The sequence below is a fragment of the Hipposideros armiger genome, unplaced genomic scaffold, assembly GCF_001890085.2.
Source record: "Hipposideros armiger isolate ML-2016 unplaced genomic scaffold, ASM189008v1 scaffold_303, whole genome shotgun sequence".
Lineage (NCBI taxonomy): Eukaryota > Metazoa > Chordata > Mammalia > Chiroptera > Hipposideridae > Hipposideros > Hipposideros armiger.
Window position 1 is genome coordinate 51,467 of NW_017731653.1, and position 26,814 is coordinate 78,280.

Below are 26,814 nucleotides of genomic sequence, written 5' to 3' on the forward strand. Positions count from 1 at the left end.
GAAAATAATTTTATGGTTGGGGGTCACCACAACATGAGGAACTGTATTAAGGGGTCACGGCATTAGGAAGGTTGAGAACTGCTGGTCTAGAGCCACCCTGTCAATCACAGGCGCCACAAGCCCTGTGTGACTATTGAGCACTTTAAATGTGGGCAGTCCGAGTTTGGATATGTTGTAAATGTAAAATACACACTGTATTTTGAAGAATTAGTATGAAAAGGGATGTAAAATATATCATTTACAGTTTTTATATTGATTACATGTTGAAATGATAATATTTGTATATATTGGCTTAAATATAATATATTATTAAAATTAACTTCAGCTGATTTTTTAACATGGCAATTAGGAAATTATGAATTCCATGTATGGCTTGCATTATACTGCTGTTGGACAGCCCTGGCCTAGATGTAAGTAAGTGATAGAGAAAATGTACACAGATTAAACTGAAAACTATATTGTGTCTGTAGCCATTACATTGTGAACAGCCAAAACAACTGGCAAAATTATCTCCCAGTATTTAACAACTATTAGCTGATTTAGCAAAGAAGCCAGTCACATCACTGAGGAGCAAGTCAAGTTACAACATCCATCTTCACTGTTTCACTTTCATCTTAATTGTTAGGATGAAACGTGAACGAATGTTCATGTTGGAGCTATACTTGTTTGTCAGGTGTAACCACAGGCTAGCTATGGATATAAAAGCTTAGCAAAAATCAATTGAAAGCATTTTATGAGATTCGGGTGGCTTTATAGAGTTTATAATAAAAAGTAGCGTATATTTTATTATTATTTATAACTTATGTGCTACATACCTTATATATTAGTAGAACTTATAATAAACGTATGTACATACATACATATAAATATGTGTATACATATGTACATCTATGCATGTGTACATATATGTATGTGTGTGTGTATTTATACCATATAGACACATGTTTTCAGAGAGCTGATTGCTAAGCATTTACCAGCATAGCATACCACTGTCTCCCACCTTCCTGCTACCCCAGCCTACTCCCCAAGCCCTGGCCTTTGTGGCACTGATAGTCTGTCCTGCCCTGTCCTTCACTTTCCAGTTCTGCAGAGACTCAGAGATGTAACTAGAGACCCCTCCGTCTCCTCCCTTTGTTCTACTCAGGACACCTTCTTTTAGTCTAGTCTTCTCTCAGCTGTCCTGGCTCACATCCCAGTTTCCAGACAGAAGCCCTAAAAAAATCAATCATGGTGCCATGAAAATTCCATTCCCAGGCTTGGCACTGATCCAGAGCTGACCGTCTGCTGGCCCTGAGTCCTTCGTGGCTGGAAGTCAGCTTTGGCAATGACTACTGGCATGCGTGACCCTGTTGACGTCAGGTGGCCGTTCCAGCCTGGTCAAGGATAGGTCTGAAGCGAGACAGAGGGGTGACTGAGCCAGAAAGACAGGTGTGGTGCAGGTGAGTGTTGTTTAGAGCACTGGGTTCACAGTTTTGCAGGTTTCTTGTACTCACCATCATCTAAAACACTGGGTCAGCTTGTGGTAGTTCTCTCCTGAACACTGAAAGAGAAAACATTGCACCACCCAAGCTCTGCCCACCAGAGACCCCCGGAGGAAACAACACATCGATTGAGACTATTAAGAGGCAGGGGACACTTGAGGGGTCAAAACTAGCAATCTTGTTTAAAGTAAACCACAAACTTAACAATCTATTCATATCAGGGGTAAGGCATGGCTTTAGGGGGAGATTCCAGGGATTTGGTTCAGGGAAAAGTACAGGGACAATAGCGCCATTATGGTGAGGAGACACTGAGGAGGAAGTCATGAGCTCTGAAGATCCAGGTTAGCTCCTTGGAGGAAGCAACGTTTCAGAAAGATGGGCTCAAATACATCAGTCTAAGGGATGAGATGAAGGAAGGAGGCTGCCGAGAAATCAAATTAGAATCAGAGTTTCCAGTGAACTAAAAATTACTGCTGGTTTGCTCTCATTGTCTCTAATAACAGTAATAATAATAATAGCTAATGTTTATTATGGGCCTGGCATTTTATGTCTCAACCGCAACAATGCTAGGATGTAGTTATTATTATTATTATATTATTATTATTATTATTAATTATTCATTATTCACATCTTGGCAGAAGAGGAAACCAACACAGAAAGGATATTGAACTTGCTATGAGGCACAGCCCTGCCGGATGGATAGAGTCCAGGACCAGAGCCCTCACCCTTCACCCCACATGGCATTGTCCCTACATGATCATCACCACTCCTTCATTCTGTCGCTCACGCTATTTTTCTACAGGTTTCCCCTTCATTGTCCCTTTTCATGATTTTCTAAATGTTGAATAGTTGACTGAGTGGTTTTATTCTCGTTGTTTAGGTAAGGACACTGAGATACAAAGAGGTTATACACTAAATGCTGAGACAGGGACCATGCAAAAGCAGTTTTCATTAATCAGGAGCTAATGGAGAAAAGTAAGTGTGGCTAACTTTATTTAATCTAAAGAACTGAACTTATTCTGAGAGAGTGGCCTTCCTGCTGTTAAATTGTCTCCTTCTTTTATGAAGTGATGAAGGCAATAGATAGTAAGTGTTGCTTTGTTTTAATGTCCCATTTTGGCAAAATAAAAGGCTGGTGGCTCTTGCATCTGACTTGAACTCCTAGTCGATGATGGGCCCTCGACATCCCACCCTACTGGCCTGGCTTGCTCAGCACTCACCGCACACCTCTCCCAGCAGAGGCATTTACTTCCTTTGCTACGGAGAAAATATGAGGAATGCACAAAGGGTGGTGCTAACCTGCCTCCCACCAAGTTGGGAAGACACCCTCCATTACCCCTGACAGTGGAGGAAGCGAACTCAGAGAGCCCTGGGCCTGGGCTGACCTGCCAGTTAAGAATGTACAGAGGGAACACCCCCATCTTTCTGGCTTCAGAGGGTGTGGTGTCCCCACCAACCCTCTATTTCAAACCTGCCTCAGCCTGCATGAGGCCCCTTCCCTAATGCTCCCCTTGCTTGACTGGGGCAAAAACTCGACAGGAATTTTCCCGCAACCCACCCCTGTCCGATCTGTCCCTCGGCCATCAAAGCCATGATTCAACCACCTTTGATTTATTTTGAAGATTTTCTATGACAACCTAGAGGCCCCTCTCTGTTGATTTGGCTGGATTCCAGGACCATCAAAGATCTATTCAAACGAGAAAAAAATAAGGACCAGGTGGGGCGAGCTAATTCCTAGAAGATAAATGTTTTCTACTTTTTGTAAATGAAAATAATCCTTGAATGATCTGTCTTGTGGCTTAGCTTTCATGTTTGGATTGCTTTTCCTCCCTCTTCCATTAGCACTGGCAATGGACAGTGATTATATTCTGGACTGGAATGAGGGAGTGGGAGCGGGGGACAAGAAATAGCTAAGGCACAGAAAGGGAGAAACTTGGACTTGAAAAATGTCTTCTCTCCTCAAGCTGGTGTTGTGATAAGGCCCCAGGTGAATGAGGGAACATTAGAGAATTGGGGTCAGGTTACATGACCCAAGTGCCTTCCCCCTTGTAAAGGCCAATGGGTGAATGAGGCAGATAAGAAACTGCCTTTATTTCTAGACAATATAACCCATATGTGATAGGGAGTCAAGGTCCTGTATAGCTGGGGGGGTGGCAGTCAGACATGAAGCCGTTTTTCTTTTTTTTTTTTTTTAGCTGAGCCATCCTGCTACCTGTTGGCAGCTCAGCGGCTGCTCAGCTCGGGCTGGACTCGAACCGCTGTTGCTCAGAGCTCACACTCTTGAGCGAGCTCTTAACCAACTGAGCCACTCGGCCGGCCCTGAAGCCGTTTTTCAAAGGCCGGGTTGTGAGACATGAGGACTGTGGAGTCTTCTCAGAAAGTACTCACGAAAAGCAGACTCCTCTGTCAGGGGTGGCTGCAGAGATGGCTGGACTGACCACCACACCAACATCTAGAGGAAAGATAGTGCCCAGAGAAGCCACTTGCATGGACAGAGCTATCGCCTTCGTACTGCTCCAGATTCTTCTTGCTGGTCTAGGATTTCATTTGGATGCTCCTGCCCCCAGAGCCCAGTCAGCTTTTCAGGATAAACTGCCCCTATCCTCACCAGTCTCCTTCAGCTCCATTCCCTCCAAAATTACCTCCAACCCCACACTGGCTCCACTCCCCAGCCCACCTCCACCACCTCCTCGCAGCCTCCCTCCTCCTCTTCTCCTGGTCCTGCTCCAGGGCCAACACTACCCACTGCCCTGGCTGCCTCTGGCACAGGGTGCCGGGGCTTCAAGGGGAGCTTGATCTAGGTGCTGCCTTAATGCCCTCACCACTGAGCAGACTGGCTTCTCTGACTGACAGGTGCAGTGGGGCCACAGCCTCTGCAGGCAGCCTGTGGTAGGGAAATCTGAGATGGGTTACATGGCAATCAGTGGGGGAAAAGGGAACCCAGTCCAGTGCCTAGGACTCAGAGACATCAGGTCAGATGACGGAATACGAGGGATAGAAGTCCCAATATAATGAGCAGAAAACCCACAGGATGTCAGGACTGAGTGGAAAGGCACAGGAGCTGAGTGGGCAGAGGCAGATTGTTCCCAAACCTGGAAGGAGGGTGGCAATATGGAAAGAGTGTGGGCTTTGGAGAGACAGATGTCACAGAATCCATGTACTCCCTCTGTGGCTCTGAATTCAGCACATTTCTGTCTTAAGAATAACAACACCCACTTCACAGAGGTGGTGCCCAGCCCAGAGAGATTCTGGCCCATAGTAAGCGCTCCATAAACATCAGTGTCCATTCTCTCTTCTCAGACACCCATATGGTACTCTGGGCCTGGAGTGTAGGATAAGGTCATGGAGATGAGGCTTCACAGATGGAGAAAAGGAAATGAGCCATGGTCAAGGCCAGGAGGACTCAGCCCCCTCTGTGGGAACCCCAGGTGCCATATGGACCTACTGAAGTATAAAGTGCATTATAATAAAATCCCCAGAAGAATGACATGCAAATTAATATTTGGTAAACATCTAGTCAAATTATCCATGCAACTGTTGAATTCCCTATGATACCCATTAAGAGCTGTCGAGACTGTTCCTTTTATTTTTTTAAAGATTTTATTGGGAAATTGGGGGAGAGAACAGCGTTGGGGAATCCGGGAAGGGGAACAGACAATTTGCTGTCCCTTGGTTCTTCAGTCTAGTTGTGGAGGACGTCGCTTCACTGGCCCATGTTGGTATTTTGATCATTGCACTCTTCCCGACTGAGGCAGATCGGTCGCCAGCCGTTGGATGGCCACTCATGGCGGCTCACGGAAGCTCACACCGATTTCCAGCCGCTCACGCTGGCTGCCGGCCACTCAGGGTAGCTCACGGCAGCCCACTGCAGCAGGGGCTGCAGCCTACACCATCGCCGCGACTCAGAGTAGCCCAGCTCCAGGTCAAGCTGTTGTTCACCATCTTAGCTGTAGAGGGCAGTGTCACTGGCCCTCATATGTGGGATCCGAACTGGCAGCCGTGCTGCTCAGAGCTCGCACTCCCAAGCCAACTCTTAACCAATGCGCCACTCGGCCGGCCCCTCGAGTCTGTTCTTGAACATCTCCAATAACGGTGAGCACCCTATCTCTTAACACCCTATCTCTATTCCACCCTGAATCTGGTTCACTCCAGTCCCTTGGTGCAAGGCCCCCCCATGTCACCTTTATCCTCAGCTTTTCCACTTACCATCTCTTATTTTCATACAACTACAACTCCAGGGCCTCAGCACCTATAGCCAGCACCCCAGGAATGCACCCTAACCCCAGACGCCATAGAAACTCACTCAGGGGCCAAGAAAGATCCCATTTCTGTGCATTTTCCTGCCCAGTTTTTGTTAATCTTCCAGCCCGATGTCTTTGAAGCCTGGATTTCAGCACTACCGACTTTTGTCCTGGGCTGTCAGAAGGCAGAGGAAGCCCAGCCAGGGAGCAACGCAGAGCCCGTGGTCTCCCGGAACCTGGGCCTCCTCCCTCTGGGCCATGCTGTACCCCCTGGGGTTGCACCTCGAGATGATGCAGCCAGGTTCAGGAGCTGCTTGTGTTTTATGGACAGGAGCATGCATGTGCCTGAGGCCTAGGCCTGCAGTTTGACCTCCTGCAAGACGGGCAGCTCAGCCCCAGGCCCACAGGCCGGCTTTCCTGACACAGCAGTGTGAGGAGCTCCCTGACTCAGGGTGGCATTTCGTGCTTCAGGATGTTTGAGAGCAGGTCTCTGCCCTCCCGGTCCTCACGCGAGCTGGATGCGGGGATCCAGCAGCAACTGTTACGACCGGTTAGTAACACACAAGTCATAATGGGTTTGGAGTCAGAGGCCTGGGCCAGGCCTGGCCACTGACCCTCTCCGAGGCTCTGTTTCAGCATAGATGAGTGGGAATTGGCCATGAGAGGTCCAGCCCTTGCATGTGGTCCTGGGGGTGGAGGAAGATGGAAGCAGCTGAGCAGCAGAGGAAAGCCAGGCCGTGCATAACTCAAAGGGCACCCAAAAGCATTTGTCGTTCAGGGAGAGACCAGGACTGGCTCAGCCGTAACTCCTACTCCCAGGGGAGCCCTAGTGACACTCCTGAGAAGCTGGTCTCCTGTACAGCACCTCCATCTGGGCCTTCAGCTCTACCTCCCTGCTGAAGGCCCCTCCACACCCTGAGGGGCAGGAAAGGCCACAGGCCTCATCCCTGCTACAGTGTGAACTTGAACCCCTTTGCCTCTGACTCCGATGTCTTCAGAGAACCTGTTCCTTCGCTCTGCTCTTCCTGGGCATCAGAGAGCAAGGACTGAGTGGGAAAGAGCCGACTAGCTGCCCATGATGCAGCTTCTGGCTTCCCCAGATAACCTCTGCCCTGCCTCCCTTCTCATGCTGCCTACTCCTCCAGCCTCCCTGACTCGTTTCAAGCCCCACCTACACGCCCTTCCTCCACCCCACTGAGTGCTATCGAACACTATAAAACTGTTGGACTCTATTGGTGTCCAGAATCCCCTGTGCTCCTGCGACTACCCAGGTCCCTAACCTGCCCACCTCAGGGACACGACCTCCTCGCCCATGTTGGAGACCAGTGCCGCTCTACTACGAGTGTGTTGAAAAGAGCATGAAAAGAGCTTTGGGGTCCAAGCCTGGCTCTGCCCCTAACAACGTAGGAGACCTTAAATGAGTCTGTTGCCCCTTGCCCCTGCCTGGGCCTTAGTTCCTCTACTGGTGAAATAAATAGAGCAGTTCCTGCTGTGCAGCAGAGAAAGCCCCACATCAGGACCTCAGGGCCGTGGGAGGAATCGGGGCAGCGCTGAGCCCACCTCCACATTACCCTGCAGTTTCTCTCCTCCTGGAAACGGCCAGCCAGATGGAGCAGGCAGGTGGCAGCACTGCCAAAGACAAACTTCTGTCCAGACTCATAAGCTGGAGTCAGAGCCTCGCACCCACTCTCTACTCGGCCCCGTAAAAGGCAGGCCATGGACAGGGTACCTTTGGGATCTTCTCTAGCCCAGGGTGGTTGGAGGGGGGCAGGGAATCTGAGCCTCGGTGTTTTCATCTGTGAAATGGCAGTGTGGTGCTCAGACGAGAGGTATGAAGGTACCTGGTAAACTGTGAAGCACAGGTAGGCACCAATGAGAGAGGCACTGTGTGTCGCCACTCGCTCCACAGTGGCCATGGCAGGCGTTGCTAACTGATCATACCGTTCTTCCCCCGCTGGGTATGGACACAACCACAGCATCCTCAAGATTACACTCTAGGCCAGTAGTTCTCAGCCAGTACTCACTAGAATCCCTTCACTGACTTTTAAAAGACACAATACATGCTTGGGCCGCATCCCAGGAGCCTGCTGTAATTGGTTTGGGGTAGGGCCTCAGACATCAGCATTTTTTCAAGTTCCCAGGTTCAAGATCCCAGCCCGTGTATAGAGCCACTGCTCTGGGCTACCACGTAGACGTGTGTAACATAATGGCCACCCTACCTGCTAGTCATGTCTTCCTAAAATTGTCCTAAAATCATCCACCAAATCTTGCCTGGTCTGTAATCCACATGCATCTGAGCCCTCTCACTCCAGGACCTGACATAACTCAGGTCCTGGCTCCTGCTCAAGGCTCCACTGCATCTCCAGCATCTTGATGTGTTGCTTGAGAAAACAGACTCAGAACCCAGGATAACCCTACCCGCCTAGGAGACCTCTGTGAGCCCTGGGGCACAAAGGCATATGGGAGAGTTCTTCACTTCCTCCCCAGACCTGGGCAATAAACCAGCAGCTTCCAGAGAAGTGGCCTTTATCCCCACACTTGAGAATCTATCATTTCTTCTAAGCCTCTTGACTAGAAAGTTCTTTCTGCTATCCTACCTTAGTCGTTACTGCTGCAAGGGGAGCAGGGGAATTGAGGCAGCAGGTGTGTGTGGATCCTTTGCTGAGGAAATAGCAGTGTCTCCACCTGATTCTAGAAACACACACACACACACACACACACACACACACACACACGCAAACACACCCCTCACCTTGTCAACCAGGGAGGCAAGCTTATTGTTGAGTCTTTTTTTTTTTTAAAGACTTTTTATTGGGCAATTGGGGGGATGGGAACAGTGCTGGGGAATTGGGGGAAGGGGAACAGAGAAGTTGCTGTCGTTTTGCTCTTCAGACGTTGCTTCACTGGCCCAAGTTGGCACCATCATTGCACTCTTCCTGGGCGAGGCAGATCAGTCGCCGGCTTCTGGATGGCCACTCAAGGCGGCTTGAGGGCCGCTCACGCTGGCTGTTGGCTACACACGGTAGCCCATGGCAACCCACTGCCACAGGGGACTGCAGCCCACGCCGTCGCCGGCGACTCATGGCAGCCCAGCTCCAGGTTGAGCTGTTGTTCAGCATCTTAGCTGTAGAGGGCAGTGTCACTGGCCCTCATATGTGGGATCCGAACCGGGGCCCTCTGGCATCCCAAGCCAGCTCTTAACCATCACGCCACTCGGCCGGCCCCTTATTGTTGAGTCTTGATCTGCCTTCCTTCCTCCACCCACACCTGCTAAATAGTGGTGTTGACTTCCAGGTGGAGGGCAGCCAGGAGCTCTGGCTGGTGGTCACCTCCTGGGTAGTGGGGGTGTTCAAACCTGGCTCTGTGGCCTTGCTCTAAGTCCCGGCCACGACTCTGAAGTTCTACCTGCCAACCTAGCCCATCCATCCCTTTCTCTAATCTCTCAACATTCATCTTTGGAAGCCCCTCAGGCCCCTGAGCACTTCTTGGCTGTGATTTGCAGGCTCTTTTTGGTCACTGGGAAATCTGCCCATCTGTCCTCCTTACATCCCTTCTCACCACAGGGTAGGACTGGCCACCACCACAGTGGTTTCAGGGTAAACAGGTGTCTGGGGAGATGCCAACCACAGTCACTGATATTCACAGCCTGCCCCAACCCCCAACTCGCTCCACCCCAGGCAAGCCTCAGGTTCCAAGAACTTGTTCCTTATCTTACTTAGCTTTCCAGCAGAGAGGCCCAGAGTGTGGGTTCCCAACCATCTCCACCCCTCCAGGACACCCCTTGAGGAGGCCAGGTCTCCGAGTAGAAAGGGTTAAACAAATGCAGATACCTGTCTGCCAAGTCCCCACCTTTCCTATAGAAAAGATCCAGTTCTCAGAAAGACGCCAGGGTCCCTGTCTGCAGCAGGACCAGTTCTCTAATTGGACACAAACCAGGCAGTACACATACCCTTCTCATATTTTTCCTTTCTTCTCTCTCTGCTCCTTCTCCCTCTCTCCTCCCAAACTCTGCTTCATACTCTTCCTGTTGCAGCCCCAACAGTGCTCTCAGCACCTCTGCCATGTCTGCTCTGAGCACTTCTACTGTTCCTGCTCTACAGAGAAAAATAATCTAGGAATATGGGCCACACCAATGATATGCAGTAGTGTGTTCTGTGTGTGGTGCCTGCTCATGTGAACATCTGCATGGAGGTCCACACACCTTGACGACTTAGAGACCACGCCATCAGATTCTGCTGTTTATTGAGAATGCAACGGGAGAGCCTTTAAGAAGAAAGAAGCAAATGGGCCTCCCCTTCTCTGCCTCTGGGTGCAGGACAGTGAAGAAAGAGACCCTGAGTTGTGCTTGGTCCCACTCAGAGTGAGCCATGAGTCTGAGCCAGGGTGGGGTGCGGGCTGGGCCTCTCTTGATTGTTTGTCCTTCAATCCTCTTTTTCTTGAACAGAGAGCCAGCTCCTAGCATAGTCAGGAGCCGGGCCAAAGGCCCCAGTGTGAGTGGGGGCCTTGGTCTGAGATTTAGGGGCCAGATAGAGCAGTTAGCAGCTGAGCCAGAGGCTGGAGCCTGGGGCTGAGCTGGTGGCATGACTGAGGGACTGCAGCCAAGGAGGTAAACATTGGGTGTGTGCAGGAAGGAATTTCACCAGGTGTAGTTGTCCACACGTGTCCGGGTTCAGGAAGACACAGGTTGGGACAAGTGGAATGGCCAAGGCCAGAGCCTGAGGTATAAGAGCAGGGTCAGTAGGGTGGGAATGGGGCTGACAGTGGGCTGGGGAGAGCACATGTGGGAGCCAGAGCATCTGGGGACACAGGGGTGGTGGGAGGGCACTGGGCAGCCCTCTTTACCGACTGGCTTTTTTGGAAGAGGCACTTAGGCTGGAACCCTTTCCTAGGGTATCCTTGTAGTCGCTGGTGCTGCCCCGGCTCCGGCCCTCCCCACCACGGACACTGCACACTCCAGAGATACAGCTGCTGCTGTTGGCGACGTAGCCACCGCTGACTGTGCTTGGCCGGAAACCATAGCCACCGCTGCCACTGGTGCTACTGATGATGGCTGCAAAGGAAGAGTGGGTCAGCACCCCTCAGGTAGTCCTGGGGATCTTCTTGGAGCAATGGGTTGGGTAGGGGCTCCAGTCACAGCTACCCCCACCCCCAGGGAAAACTATCCCTGAGACAGCTTCCCCCCATGTCCTGCCCAGCTTATACCCAATCTGGATGATTCTTAACTCTCAGAGGCTCATCTTTTTGGTCCAGGTACCAATACACCCACCTGTCATTCTGGACACCCACCCCCTGCCCTTTCTACTAGCCTTTTTTATTAAACGTATCATCCTTTAACTTCTCCCTCCTGCTAGCTGTCCCACAGATGGCATCTTTCAGAAGCTCTGGTTTAACTCCCTTAGCCCCAATGAGAAACCCAGAGATCTACCACGGTCAGCTTGACCTCCATGGTCCTCCACTCACTAATAATTCCCTCAGCCTCCTCTAAGTCCCCGCTCAGGTTCGATCACAACTTGCAAATGTGGTTCCCCAAGCCTCGCACACACCCATACTCATTTTCTTGCAACATGTCCTTTGTTACCCCTTCCCAGTGGTGATAGCCTTGCTGGCTACCAGCCCCTGGGAACGGGGAGACAGAGTGCTCAGGAGAAAGGAGCCCTAGGATGGCAATCAGGAGGCCTGGTTGCTGGTCCTACCTCTGCAATCTGGCCCATGATCTCAGGCAAAGTTTTCCTTCTCTGATTCTTAGACTACTCATTAAATGCACAGGGTGTGACAAAGGCCCTTTCCGGTCTGCAGATTCTACAGTTTTAGGGCCAAGTATATAAGTACTTACAGATGCTGACAGGGGAGGGAAATTCTCCTGACATCCTGTTAAGGAGAGAAATAAAATAAGAGCGAGCAATCATGCAACCCACAATCTATTAAACCCAGAGCCAGTACCCACGCTGGCCTGATGTGGGCTGCTGAACCCAACAGGCACCTATGGAAATTCCAGGTTTCCTTTGGCACAAGCAGAGCCTGAGAAGCTGAGGGGCTCCTGAGTCTTTGGGGTAAAAAGGTAGCAACCCAAGTCAAGCAGTAGTTCATATGAGGTGCACATGTGGGGGTGGTATGCACACTGCCCAAGCATCAGGCCGTGGCACTGAGCCTTTCCGCCTTCTAAGATCACTGGGGAAGCCAGAATGTCTGCCCTGGGACATCTCCAACAAGCTCATCTTGTACCGGGACAGGTAAGGAAGAAACAAGAAGGCCTAACATAGTAATGGGGTATTTTGTTTGTGGGGGCGAGGTGTGCCTAGGTATACCCAGGAAAGTTTTGCGGATTAAATGAGCTAATCCAAGTAGCACAGTGCCTGGTATGAAGTAAGCGCTCAGGCCTGGGTAGGGACTATTCATTACTATTATTATTCCTGTCATTGCCGTCCCTTCACTCCCCAAGAGCTCATGTTTTCTAGATTAGAATGTGCTAGGCTTTCTCCTTAGGTCCTCCCCCAAACCCTTGGAGCTTTCCTGCCAGAGCACGACCCCCTCACCTGCACTCCTCGCCCTCCAGCAGCTTGCGGTAGGTGGCGATCTCCATGTCCAGGGCCAGCTTCAGGCTCATCAGCTCCTGGTACTCGCGCAGCATCCGGGCCAGCTCCTCCTTGGCCTGGTGCAGGGCAGCCTCCAGCTCGTCCAGCTTGGCCCGGGCATCCTTTAGGGCATTGTCTCCCCGCTGCTCAGCATCAGCGATGGCCGTCTCCAGGTTAGAAGCCTAAATGGGGAATTGAAGAAGATGGAAAGCAGGAAAGGGTCATTGGAGTCACTCACTTCCAAATCCCATTTGTTCTTTGAGATTCCAGGCAGAGATATCCACCTCCACCCTTCACACCCCTTGCTCCTCTCCTAGGCTGGGACCTCTTCTGCCGTTGACAAGTCTTTCCTTAGCTCTGTCTCCACTCCCTGTGGTTCAATGTTGGTGGTGATGACAAATAATGCATCTTGCCCTCCTGAGATGATGGCCAATTCAGCACCACTTCAGTTATTACAAAGTCATTTTACTTAGCCACCCTGTGCCAAGGATATAAAATGAGTAAGGGTCAGATTGCTTTCTGCTCTTGAACTGTCTGAAGTCTGGGAGTAGAGATCATTGGAGTACGGTGTTACAGACACAATGACTGACTGCCTAGGTGCACGGGCCACAGACGAGGGGCACAGGGAAGGAGATTCCCCAGGACCAACTCTTATTTCCCAAGTGCTTTCTGTCTGCCTGGCACAACACTCAGCCCTTTAGCCTCCTTTTACATACCTGAGCTCTTCCAGTCCTTACAGTGTCCTGTGCAGTGAGGACAAGTGACTTGCTCAACATCGCAGAGCTACTAAGTGTTAAAGTCCACGCGAGAATGGAAAGAGCACTGGACTGGGAGTCAGGAAACCTGAGTTCAGATCACAGCTCTGCTGCTTACCAGCTATGCAGCCCACTTAACCTCTCTGAGCCTCACTTTACTCATCTGTAACAATGGGTGACACTTGCCTCAGTCTTTGTGAGTATTCAATGTGATAAAATGATAAGAACTGTGGCTATTGTTATTACATATGTGCATCTTGTCTTGCCACCTACTAACCTGAGGCTGCAGCCTATTTTCTGGGAGCAACTCTGAGTAAGGCCTTAATAAATATCCTCAGAAGGCACTTTAATGGGTGCTCTCTGAGCCCACTTCTCCTCAATTGTTTAATCAGCAAATGTTTATTAAGCTGCTATCAGGCGCCAGGCACTGTACTATACACTAGGAAAACAATGGGAACAAAGTAGCCTGCTCCCTGCCTTCTTCTAGTCTGGTAGAAGAAGGGACAGACAGGTGCAATTATAGAATTATGACAAGCACCGGAAAAGCACAGGTGACTGGAGAGCACATTGACTGGGACATGGGGGACAGAGGGCTATGGCTCTAGCCCAGCCTGGGGGATGACAGAAGGCTTCCTGGGGGAGGAGGCATCAAAGCAGAGGTCCTCGGGGGTGAGTAGGAGCTGAGATGCCCCAGGGATGTCGGCTGTAAGTGTTTGAGGCCGTCACCTCACTTGGCTCCTCTCCTCTCGTGGGTGGACATTTGGAAGGCTGATGTCCTCAGCCAACTCACCCCCCCTCCAATTGTGCCTTCCTGCCTCAGGCCGCAGGCAACCAGACTCCTCACCTGCTTCTTCACATTCTCAATCTCTGAGCGGATTCTCTGGATGAGCCGGGTGAGTTCCGAGATTTCATTCTTGGTGTTTTTGAGGTCATCCCCATGCCTGCCAGCTGCCAGCTGCAGCTCCTGGAACTGGGGACCCCAGAGCACAGAGCCATGGGTGAGCACGATGAGCGTGTTTTAGGAGTACATGATGTCTTGGGTTTGTGATATCATGGGGGCAGCGCACACTGGACATGTAACTGGACATCGCCTCTGTTTTGGAAACGATCAGGCCCAGCCCGCGTGCCTGCTGCAGTTGCCCTCCCCGGCCCAGCTCACCTTGGTCTGGTACAGGGCCTCGGCCTCGGCCTTGCTCTTCAGGGCGATCTCCTCGTACTGGGCCCGGACCTCATCGATGATGCTGTCCAGGTTCAGGTCCCGGTTGTTGTCCATGGACAGGATGACAGACATGTCACTGATGTGGGACTGGATTTGAGTTATCTCCTGCAGGGGAAACAGGGGTGGTCTCAGGGCTTGACTGTCAGAAGCTGAAAACCTCCGCTAAGCAAGGTGAGCAAATCCTAGTGGTGCCAGCTTTGAGGCTCCGAACCAAGGCTGCTGCTCGCTGGGCAGAGCGAGTTTCCTCTGGGCCCTAGAAGGATTCCCACGACCATGGAGCCAGGGCCTGGCCCATTTCCCTCCCACCCAGAAGATGGAGATCGAGGAGTCTCTCAGGGCCGAGATGAGAGATCAATGGCTATCCGGGGAGGGGCGGGGGGGTCCTCCCTGAGAGCAAGGGCCTCGGTGCCTCTCCCAGTCCCCAGAATAGAGTTTTACCCACTGGCTGCCCTCAGGGGGGTGGAGTGGAGAGACAGACTTACAGCTTCAAAGAGACACTTGAAGAACTTGATCTCCTGGTCCATGGATTCCACCTTGGCTTGCAGCTCCACCTTATTGGCATAAGCTGCATCCACATCCTGAAAGATGCCCCAACCATCCCCTGGTCACTGCCAGTGCAGCCAAGGAGGCAGCAGCCGCCCCAGCCTGGATGCCCTGCACAGGGGTGTGGCTGCCCTCTTCTCTTATGGGGCCCATGGAAAAGGAAAGGAAGGAGCCAAAGGCCCAGCCCTGCCTCATGCTGAGACTCTGCTCCCTCAGCAGGGATGGGTATCCCTCGAAGGAAGGGATTCCTGTCCAGGCTGCTGTCAGTCATCCCTGTGACTGACTGCACGCTCCAAGGCTGCAGGGGGCGCCCCTGTGTGTCGTCATCTACTGTTCTTCACTATGGACAAACCCCATCCACATTAAACACTTGGAAGGCCATCATCCTCCTGGCCATCTTATCCCCTTTTCTGGATAGTTTTTCATCATGGTTCCTTGCCTTATCTCACTATTTCCGAATCAGCTCACTTTCTCTGCGAGCAGAGCACACTGTAGGCTCAGTATCTCCTGTTCCCAGGCCAGCCCCAGCCCCAGAGCCTGCCTTCCCCCTCACCTTCTTGAGCAGCACAAACTCATTCTCTGCAGCTGTCCGCCTGTTGATTTCTTCTTCATACCTGTGGGAATGCCAGGGCTTAGCTGGTTAATACGCCTCACTGAGAAACCTCACTTGCCTAGGGAAGACCCTGAGCAAGGGGCAGGCAGTGTGCTTGTCAGAGGGCACAGAAGCTGACGGGCTGTGGAGTCCTGGGCTGGCGGGCCCAGCCAGGCAGGCAAGGCTTCATGGAGGAGAGGATGTGGTAGCCAAGACTGAAAGAAGGAGATTGTTGAAGATCCAACTTCGAAAACAAGGGAAGAACATGTGGAGCAAATGTCTTGTGGGAAATCTCAGAGGAAGCAACAAGCAACCCCCTCCCTCAAAATTTAAATAAAGCCTTACAAATAAATGGGAGCATTTCCTGAGTGACTCCTCACAGCAGTGCTGGCAGGTAGATGGATTTAAGCTTCCTTTTACCAATGAGGACACAGAAGCTCGGGAAAATATGAGTGATTACCCCAGAGCCAGAGATAATCCTCTGCCTATTGTCCAACTAACTGGACATTAGTCCTAAGTGCCAGGCCAGAGGCTGGAAGGGCAGGGAGCGAGTTCTGGAGTTTTGTTGGAGTGATGCTGTTTGGTATGATGAGGAATACTGCTCCCCGCCTCCAGAAACTTTAAGCGGGGGGATAGCTGCCAGGGCCCTGAGGGGCCCACTTCTGCAGGATGAGCTCAGAGGGACAGGGCAGTTGTCGAGCTACAGGGGGTCCCCTCCTTGCTCACCTCTTCTTGTAGTCCTCCACCACGTCCCGAACGTTCCTCAGCTCCGAGTCCAGTCTCACCCTGTCCCCAGACAGCGTCTCCAGCTGCTTCCGCAGGGTGCTGATGTAACCCTCGTACACAGGCTCCAGGTTGTTCTTACAGTTGTTCAGGTCCAGCTGCTGCAGCAGCTCCCACTTGGTCTCCAGCACCTGGTTCTGCTGCTCCAGGAATCGCACCTGGAACCCAAAGCCCAGAAACTGTTGAGCCCCCACAGAAATAGTCACACCTGTCACTCACAGGGCACTGTGCAAAGCGCTCTACCTGCATGTTTTCCTTTACCCCTCACAACAGCTGCGTGAAGTGGGAGAATCGTTAACCCTCTTTAATAGAGAGGAAACTGAGGCATAGAGATGCTTAGCCTCTTTCCAAGTTCTGATGGTTTAATAAGTGGTGTAGCCCAGAACAGAACCCAGACATGAGTCCCTATAAACTATGCATCCAGTCACTCAGAACCCACCATGGCCAAACCAGCGCAGGGCAGGGCATGCCTGAAGGTGCCAGGACATAGTCAGGTGGGGTCCATCTTTGAGAAGGCTGACCACTCTGAAGAAGAGGTCTGTGTTCATTTTATAACACATCAAGCTCAGTGAGGCTCAGTGGGCCAAGAGCTTCTGCTAGTCTAAATTCCTGGAGGCCCCAAATTCCACTGTGCTCATGGCTTCACCGTCTTCCCTAGAGCAAGCATGGCACATGGGGCAAGAAAAGCTGATGGAGCACCCCATGCCACTATGGCCTCACTGGGCCAGGACACGGACCAGTGGATCTGCACACACTTCTCTTGTTTGGTTTGGGAGGGCACAGTTTTTAAATGTGACTTCCCTTAATCTACATGAGCAGAGCTACTGTTTAAATAAGGTTGTGTTCCCTAAAGTCAGAAACACAGGATATCGGAAAACTGTCTGGGATTCAATGTTGGGATGGGATTAGCCACCAAACAGCTTGCCCCTGGCCGATCAGCCAGCATTTGGTTTGGTATAAGCAATCCTGACTTTAATGTATATCCACAAGGCTGAGCATTAACCACAGACTAAACCCCACACGCAGGACACTACAGGACCCATCTGGACCACACACTGGACACATCTGGATCACTGTTAAGATGTATCCACCTTCTCTGGTTACCTGGGTTATGGGATTATACTCCTCTAGAGACTAAAATGGTCTGGGAACTGGCCAGGCCTTTGAGCCGGCTTCCTCCTCGCTCCAGTCTGACCACCTTTGTTCATAGAGGTGGCTATCTTCATGTTCATCTTTCTTTCCGTGTCTCTAGACTTCATCCTTTCATGGGGTTTGACCAGCCCAACGAAAACTCAGGCCTCTCCCATCTCCCAGCCCCAAACCCCCAAATACCTGACCTTCCAGATGGGAGATGGCTTAGAGAAGTAGAAGCCACAGAGACGGTGCTGGCCCCCGAGGTGAGCAGAGGCAGTAAGGAGTCCCCCCCCACCAGCAGGGCTTGAGAGTTTGGGAGTGGGGGTGCAGGGGAGGATGGCTGCTGACCGTCTCAACCATTGGCTTTGTCCTGGGCTGACCTGTCCTTGGTGCCTGACTGTCACAGAACTAAAATAGCCCTCTAGTCCCCAGTACCGGGTCTGGAAGCAGGATGCTGAGCGTCCAACCTCACCTTCCCTCCTCCCAGATGCCCTTGGGCATGGCTTTCATCTCCATGCTTTTGCTGACTCATAAAATGGGAACGATAATTTCTTATCTACCAAAAGTCAGGGCCTATTTGGGTTGGGTGATCCCTTGAGGCCTCTTCCAGACCTTTGATTCCTCTCTTTCCCAGCACCTCTCCCCTAAATCTCCTAAAATAAAAACGATAGTAGCAACAACCACCACGGGGGAGTATTTAGTATGTGCCAGGCATTACATCAAGATCTTCACATGCATTTTCCTTTATACACATAACAACACCCCCAAGAAGTTATTATCCTCATTGTAGAGATGAGAAAACAGAGGCAGAGACAAGATAAATAACTCTCCCCAAGTACACAGCTGGTAAGTGAGAGGCCAAAGTGCAAGCCAGGTCTAACTTGAGCATCATGAAGGCCCCTTCTGCACTGTACTCTTCTACCTCCTGAGAGAGAGTCCTCAGCCAACTGAAACAAACGCCCTTGGCAAAGCCACCCAGGAATGACCACACACTGATGCTCCTAAGCCACCTGTCAAATGACTAGAGGACAAGATCAGCTGGCAATGGACAGGGGGAGGACAGCTTCCCTGGTCACTCTGGGGGAGAGTCCTTCATACTGGCTTTTCTGTACACAGCCTGTGTGGGCCCAGCTTTAGCAATGGCCCCAACCTGGCCCTTGAGAATAAGAGACAGGCTCTTCCCTTTGGAGCTCCTGCCACGAACCCTAATAAGCCTCTGTCAGTAGAGATTGACCTACTCTGTCTTCTCTAGGGAGAGTCTACACAGAGAATCTTACACGAGTAAAAAATACCTGCTTTGTCCACAGTAAGTGCCTCCACATATCTAACCTCAATCCCTCCTGCTGTAACAAAAATTCACATTCTAAGGAGAGACTAGAAGGCTGTTCATAGGTTCCTCAAATCCTAGCAGACCCACCTTGTCGATGAAGGAGGCAAACTTGTTGTTCAGAGCCTTGATCTGCTCCCGCTCCTGGGCACGTACTTTCTGGATCTCAGGGTCCAGCTCCACGTTAAGGGGGGCCAGGAGGCTCTCATTGACAGTGACCTGGTGGATGCCGCCAGGCGGGCACACGGTTGGGCACACAGGCCCCAGAGCCACACTGCCAAACATGCTGCCAGCAAAACCGCTGGCCCGGCCCCGGCCAAATCCATAACCTCCACTCTTCCCACTGCCACTGGCCACGTTGAAGGAGATGTTCCGGGCGCCCCCCAGGCTGTAGAGGCTCCGACTGCCGAAGGCCCCACTGAGCCCTTTGGCCCCTGCCCGGTAGGAGGACGAGCTGCCCCCTGAGAGCACGGCGGAGCAGCCACTGAAGCCCCCCTTAGTGGCAGCTCCCGACTTGCAGGTAAATTGGCGGCTCATGCTGCTGGTGGAGATGGAGCTGAAAGGCAAGAGGGACAAAGGCAAAATCCCACAGAGGTTCCACAGATTGCCGTGAGGACTGACAGGTGCCCTCCCTTATATGTGCTTGGCACTGGGACTCGTGGATGGGCAGTCAAGAGCTTAATTCGTGGGTTTGGCTTGCCTGGGAGCAAGAAGTCATTTTCTCTATGCTGAGCTAGAGACCAAGCCCTCCCCACCTCTGAAACAACATGAAACCTTCAAAGTGCTGGGCTTGCAAGCTTTGCTCATGTAATTTGGGTCTTATCTAATTAACCTGCTGTTATAGAGTAATTTGCCCCAGGTGCAGCCTCTCCAGGGGGATGTCACTGGCCCTTCACCTCCCTGATTCATCTTCTCTGGGTTGTGAGCTTCCTTTTGGGGGTCAGGGGTCCAGGAGAGGATGGACTGCTCTGGACAGAGCAGGCCACTGGATAGAGTATCTGGGGACTCCAACCAGAGCTGGGTCCTCCTCTATTCAAGAAACGGGCAGATCATTCACCCCCTCCCCAGACCTCCTGGAGGTACACCCCACTGATGGTTTCTTCTCCTAACCCACAGAGGACAGCAGCTCTCTCTGTTGGGCTATTAGGAGTGGAGTGACCCTCTCCCCAGCACAGGACATGAGTAGCCCAGGCCAGAGCCAACCATGGACACAGCAGGGTTGTGTGCTCCTGAAAGCTCCCCGGGGAAATGGGTCTCCACACTTGACCTCTCAAACTCCTTTAATAAGGCAGGCTAGAGAATAGGCAAGGGGCGACTGATGTCCAGCCTTCGAGCACTGGACAGAAAGAGGAAGAGAAAAGGAAGGTGAAGCTGGGGCATGTGGCTGAGAAATTCAGGGAGTCAACCGGGAGGAGGGGTGGAGACAGCAGAGAGAGGCTCACCCAGGACCTGGGGGTTTCAAGGAAGCACTCTTGGGATGGGGGGGTCTATTTCATCATTTCTGTTTTTCCTTTAATGTGTATCTGCTAAAAAGACTAAGGACAACTTGAGGACAGAAGTCATCTGTTTCGAGTTCAAATAAAGAAGCACTGTCACGGTGAGACGGAACTGTTGCATCTCTCCAGACCCAGGGGAGCAAGAATGCGGGCTGGCTGGGGCCCTCCCCAGGCGTCCAGGCCTTCCCATGAAGGTGGCCCAGGGAATACAGTGCCATGCTGCTCCAAACCGTCCTGTGCTTCCCATGACCCCTGCTCCAGATACTGCCTGCTGTCCCTCCATCCTGGCTCCCCGGCTCTGGTGATGCACCCTGGTCCTCCCCCAAGACCATCATTGCTGCTGTGGCCCCTGTTCCTCCCAAGCCTGACACTGTCCCTGTGTCAGTGCCCAAAGATCCCTGCTGGGGTCCCAGGGGTGGGCTGTGACTCTTTCCTGGATGTGGCCACAGGAAGAAAAAGAATTTGGAGCCAGGCTGGCTCCAAACTTAGTTTAGGGGGTTGACCTGGAATCCATTCCCTCCCCACCCCCAACATCCCTCCCTACCCTTCTCCCTGCCATTTTGTTTTCATGGCTCTTATTGAAACCACCAGAATTTATCTCTCCCTTCCTTCTCTCTCCATCCATCCTCTCCATCTTCCATCCATCATTCCCTCTCTCTCTTTTGCCACCTCTTGTTCTATTGCTACTCACCCTGCCCTCTTCTTGAGAGTCTTCCTGGGTCAGCATAGCCCAGCTCTGAGCTCCCTTGTCTCCCTCAGCCCTTAGCACATCCTTAGCGTGTGCTAGAAGGACAGTGACTCTATGGCCAGCTCCCATGAGGTTCCGTTGAAGGCTGTGTCACATGTCATCTGTGTTTTACTTTGTAAGAAGAGTAGAAGGTTCTCCAGATCAGAGACCACTGTATACTCCCCCCTCCCTCACGTTCTCCCTTCAGGAAACCTCTGTGCACCTACTATGCATCAGGCATTGTGTCCACTGCTGGGGACACAGAAGCTTGTGGTATAATGCTAAAGGCCTTTCACAGCTCTTGGAACCCAGTCCCCACACGGTGGTCCCCCTCTGTGGTTTTGCTGGCTGTGTGTTTCTCTGACATGCATGACAGTTCCCAAGCCCAGCGGTCAATGTCCTGCAGCTGCCCTGCCCTTGGCCCAGCCAAGGATATCTCACCCACAGGCTTCATCTTCAAATACCTCCAAAATTTTGCCAAACTATTTCTATCCAGCCTGGAATAACTTCTCTCCCCATCTCTTCTGATCCAAATCCTTCTGCTCTTTCAACATCCTGCCTAAAAAGCTCTGGATTTAGCCCCATCTCCTCTCCTCCATGCCCTGGTCTTCTCTGTTCATTGACACCTGTGTGTAGGCTGCTGTGTTCCCTAGAACCTGGGCTTGGGTGAGCATTCCATGTTCCCCAGTGGACTGCTTCCTCTGTGCCTTCACCCAGAGCCCAGGACCAGCATCTGGACATCCCTTCGCAGGTGTGGGAACACCCGTGATAGTTGGAGCAGCAACCAAATGGCAGGGACGGTGCATCTTCAGGGAGCTGCTGGGCCAGCACCCACCTAGAATGGCCCCAGGTAGGAGTCCAGGCTCCAAGAGCTGCCCCTGGTGTCTAAATTCTGCTCCACCACTCCACTCCAGCAGTGTCGTTTTGCTTAACCTCTCTAAGCCTCAGTGTCCCTAACTATAAATGGGGTAAGAAACTCCTCGTGGGCTAGTTGTATAATTACATGTGTTAATCCATGTAAAGCACTTGGTAAGAGCCTGGTATATAGTCAGTGTTCAATGAATGTTAGCAATTTCTAGAAGTAGAGAGTAGCGTAGAACTTAGGAATCAGCCTGTCCTCCCCTTCTCATCTCTCTTCTTCCTCTCCTCTGGGGGAGAATGTCTGGGTCAGCACATTCCCATAAAGTGCCATCTGCTGATGGAGGCAAAGAGGGGTTCCCAGAGGTCCCAGGCTCAAGGAATCTCTCCACTCAGACTGTCTCTGATCATAGAAAATTCACCATTAGAAAGAATAATAATAAAGCCACTGTCTGACAAGTGCTTGCCAAGTATACAACTCAGTAGGAAGCACTTTTCATACACCAATTTCTTGGTTTGATCCATTCACCAAATATTTATTGAGCATTTACAAAGCGCTGAGGGGAGGAGCAATACAAAGTATCCTGCCCTCAAAGAACTTAGTTTCTGGATCCCTCCAAATGCAGGTGTTCCTGGGAAAAGCATCTCATCAAGCTATTAACAAGTCATTAACACCTTAGCATGAATTAGTTAATCAGATACTGGCCATTAGGTATGAAACACCCAATGTTGTTGATGAGGATGATGATAGAACAGGAAGGAGGAGAATTTGGGGCCACCCACAGGAAGGGTGGGCCCAGGTGGGGCTCTGGGGTGCTTGCGTGGTTTGTTTTTTTGTTTGTTTTTTTTTGCTGGAGGGGAAAGGGGAGGAATTGAAGGGAACCAGGACAGCGCCACAGTTCATCAAGGTTGCAAAGGCCCTCCCTCAGCCTTAATTGAGATCTGGGGAGACTTGAGTCAAGAGGAAGAGCCCCCTTCTTGGGGAGACCTCTCATGCTGGCGGGGGAGACAGGATGTGATCTACTGTATTCTTAGCTTCATTTTCCCTTCATTCCCTTCTGTGGGATCTCCCAGCTTTCTAAGTGGGGATTAAATTCCGAGTGATGCTTGGCCAGGCATGGACATCTATGAGCTACAGTTTTACTCATCTGTGAAAAGTAGGAGGAATTGTGTCAGATCAGAGAATCAAACCCCCAACCTACCAGGAGCATCTAGCTTGGACATTCAAGCAAAATTTAAATTGTGTATTCAATAAATTACATTTGTATGTCTCTTGGGTTTATAACCAAATATCTTATTTGGTTCACACAAATTTGTAGCTTTCTTCGTATTTTTTGTTTCAATGTCTGTGATGATGATCACTTTGACATGTTTGTAGTGATCCCTCGGCCGCATTTGGGACCCACTGGCTCCCCCCGCCCCACAGTGTTCTGGGGTCTGATAAGCCTCTAGGGAAGGTCTCAGAGAGAAGGGCAAAAAAATCTGTACAACCCAAGAAAATAATTGCTGAGAGGAGGAGGGAATGCACAGAAGAGAGGCAAGACCTGGGGACAGACACTGAATCCACAAGGGCTGCCTGGAAGAGGGGGTTTGAATTCCAGTCTTTCAAAGGAAGAAGGTTTGGGTGGACTGGCAGTGAGAAAATGGGAGAATAACCCAGGCTGGTAGGAGGAAGGGCATTGAGGAGAGGACCCTCCAGGCTAGAGCAATCATGCAAGTGAAGAGAGACCACGGGTGGAGGGACTCTAGGTCCCAAGCTGTGTATAGGGTAGGGTGAGTGGTAGGGAGCCACTGAGGGCTCAGGGCAGAACCTGAGCCATACATGTTCCAGGGAACAGAATCTAGCTGCTGTGTCGTTAGGCATAGTGGAGGGGTGGGGGTGGAAACGGCGGGGGAGAGGCTGGAGGCACCGAGAGAGAGGCAGGTAGTTCTCTAAGAAAATAATTGTCTCTAAAATTAGAGAGAATAAACTGGGCTATTTGAATGACATCAGCTCAGGTGCTGCCAACCCTCCTGAACAGATGGACCCGGGAAATGAGCATGTTGTTTCTGAACCCCCCACAAGTGCCCCTCTTTGCACCCCCACGTACTCCTGTAGTTTCAGGCAGGAAGGGTGCCCAGCCCCAAGCCAGCTGGATGGAGCACAGTCCCTGGGGGACTTGGCCACAATCAAAGACACTCATCTGGGGGCAGAACAGTTGTTCAACAGGTTTGCAGCTGGCAAGGGCAAAGGACAGAGGAGGGCTGCCCCGCCAGGCTCTCAGTTTCGCTCCCATCCTGCAGTATGGTTGCCAGAGAGATGCTTTTCAGAGCAGCCCCGACCCCCGCTTCCTCCTCACTCAGCTTCCTGGCTGGGAGCACCTCCTTTAAGCTTTGCTGGCCACCTCCTACCTCCAGCCGTACCCCAACCCCCTGGTAAAGTGTGTGCACTGGGAGCTCTGGGGACCCAGGTCATGATCCTGCCGTGTAACCATGGACAGATCTCCCAACTTCCTAAACCTCCGTTTCCACATCTTTAAAAAGGGAGATGCTAATACCTGCTCCACCTACTCCCCGAGGTGGATGGCAGGAACCTTGTAAATAATAATAATCATGATGATAATAATAATAACAATAAGAGCTAACACACAGTGTGAGCTCTGCGAGGCTCTGAGCACTTCTCATATATTAACTCATTTAATTCTCACAACAGCCTTATGAGGCAGGTACTATTATTATCTCCATTTTACAGATGAAGATACTGAGGCGCAGGAAGTTAAGTAACTTACTCAAGGTCACAGAGTTAATGAGTAGCTGAGCCAGGATTTGAGCCAGGGTTTAACCCAGGCGGCCTTGCTGCAACCTGCCTTCTTAGCCTCTACACGGTTCACAGTCTTGGTTTCCTCGTAAGCAAATGTCCAGATAGGGGCCTGCCCTCTTCCAGGAGCACAGCCCAACTCCAGCCTCCCACAAGCTTCGAGGCCTTTTTCCTGCTGTACCTCCTATGCCTGCACCACAGGGTAAAAAAACTGAGCTCACATTTCCTATCGCATATGGGCTCTGCCACATGAGCCCCGTTCTCCCAGGTGCTCCCCTCCCTCAGGAAGTCACCTGCCTTCTCCTGCCCTGGCTCCTCTGTACCTATCATCGCTGCCATGGCCCAGGCTGCACCCCATCCTCTCTCCCTCCAGAATTTTGGCAGGCCTCCCTGCTCTGCCCATCTGACCCCCTCCATTTATCCTGCAAGTCCATGTCTGACTTCTCCCAAATTCTTTTCTTTCTGTCACAGACCTTTCAGCCAGCCAGATCAGACCCCTTGCTCCCCTCCTCAGCCTTCTTTGCTCTTCTGAAGAAAATTAACGTAATTTCAAGACTCGGGTGAAGATGGGGTGGGGGTGCTTATGAGACAATTACATGTTTTGCACACAAATCATGTTTTTCCTTGATGTCATGCTCCTGGCTGCTCTCCCAGCCTCCCGCCCACCAGGGCAGGCTTGTACTGTCCTTTAAGACAAACCAAGACACACCTTCTATAAGAAGCCTCCCCCGAGCCCTCCCTGATTTCTCTGGATTTTCACACCCTCTGTCAGGGTCCACTGCACCTTTCAGCACACAACCATATTACCCCGGTGTGCTGAAATGATCTAACAAGCCCCTCCAAGGCTGGGCAATATTCTCCACTCCTGTGGCCCCAGGCTCCAGGCCTTGTGGCATGAATTGTGAATGCTGCTTGGCAGCTGACAGACGCATCAGAGGACACGTGTGGGTGCAGATCTGTGTGAGGGTAGATACGAACATGGACATGAGCAAAATGGGTGTTCAGCCAGTAGGAACTGGCAGGGCTGTCCCAGTTGTCTGTGGCTGACATCTACTGTGATGGGTTAGTGCCTGATTGTACCACTTGTTAAATAGTTTCAGTATCTTCCATAGACATGAGTTTGTGAGCCAGTGAGCATGTGTCTATGGGTGTGTACATAGGTCTCTGATGGCCGTCCACCTGACCATGGGCCCCATCTTGAATTAGCTACTGCTTGCAGTCCTTGATATTTCCATTCATCTCCTCTAGTGGCACACAAGCGAGAGCCAATTACCTCATTTTCACTATATTCTTTTTCAATAATAGCCATAAGGGGATGTGGTGACTCATAGCTCGCGACGAAGTAAGGGAATCAGACTCATTAATTCATTCAACATCCCTGAGATCATGAAAGCAGGAGGGAGTCTGACTAGATGGGCCTGAAAGAAAATGCCTCTCCAAGGGCAGGAGGATGGACAAGAACGTCTCAAGGTCACCGAGCAGCCATTTCAATGAGACTTCCTCCAACAGTGAACATGTAGGAATCAGTTAAAGCCTTGCACTACATCAAGTTTGGAACCTACAGAGAACATCTGTAAAGATCAGAAAATGGGAAGGTCGGAGGCAGAGGAAACGGCACAGAGAGGAGCAGCAGGGAAGAGTGGGTGAGGGTCCGGGAGACAGGGCACAGACATCGTGACTGCTGTCTTCTTTTGCAATCTGTGACTCACTCTCCAATTACTGAGCAACCTCTCTGTGCCAGACATCTGCCACGTATCCCAAATCCCCCAGGCTTGCCCTTGATTAATTAAATGGAGGGTAGGTTATCTCTGTCCTCCTACTGGCCCCGGCTGCTTTCCCTGTCTTTAGTCCAGGTTGCTATTTGCCATATCATACGCTGGGAAAGGCTGGGGGCAAAGTCTAGGAACACAATTTCCCTGGCCTCTTCTCTGCTACCCCCCACCAAAAAAAATTTTTTTTTATTTGGGTGAGATTCACATAACATAAAATTAACCATTTTAAAGTGAACGATTCAGTAGTATTTAGCATATTCACGATGGTTTACAACCATCACCTCTATCTAGTTCCAAACATTTTCATCACCCCAAAAGGAGACACAGTACCCATTAGCAGGCACTTCCTATTCCCCCTACTGTGATCCCTACAATCACCAAATCTCTCTGGATTTACTTACTCTGGACATTTCAGGTGAATGGAATCATATAATATGTGGCCTTTTGTGTCTGACTCTTTCACTTAGCCTAGTGTTTTCAAGGCTTATCCACACTATAGAATGTATCAGCACTTTAT

At 51.1% G+C, this 26,814-nt stretch overlaps 2 protein-coding genes across 2 annotated transcripts in view; both read right to left on the reverse strand.

The window, feature by feature from the left end:
• LOC109391837 (keratin, type II cytoskeletal 5-like) overlaps positions 1-26,814 on the reverse strand; it is a 334,229-nt gene that overhangs the window by 38,887 nt on the left and 268,528 nt on the right. The window lies entirely within an intron of this gene.
• Positions 9,950-19,248, reverse strand: LOC109391840 (keratin, type II cytoskeletal 71). The gene is made up of 9 exons (XM_019659749.1): positions 18,738-19,248; positions 16,130-16,344; positions 15,365-15,425; positions 14,751-14,846; positions 14,209-14,373; positions 13,894-14,019; positions 12,256-12,476; positions 11,556-11,590; positions 9,950-10,772 (listed from the first exon to the last, which is right to left on the reverse strand). Exons 1-9 carry the CDS (start codon positions 19,182-19,184, stop codon positions 10,561-10,563), a joined length of 1,578 nt encoding a protein of 525 aa, XP_019515294.1. The 5' UTR covers positions 19,185-19,248; the 3' UTR covers positions 9,950-10,560.

Coding starts and splice junctions, on each gene's coding strand:
- LOC109391840 (XM_019659749.1), bottom strand. CDS start 19,184: ATGAGCCGCCAATTTACCTGCAAGTCGGGAGCTGCCACTAAGGGGGGC. Junction 16,345..18,737: donor TTGCCTCCTTCATCGACAAG/GTGGGTCTGCTA, acceptor TTTGGGTTCCAG/GTGCGATTCCTGGAGCAGCA. Junction 10,773..11,555: donor TCCCTCCCCTGTCAGCATCT/GTAAGTACTTAT, acceptor CTTCCTTTGCAG/CCATCATCAGTAGCACCAGT.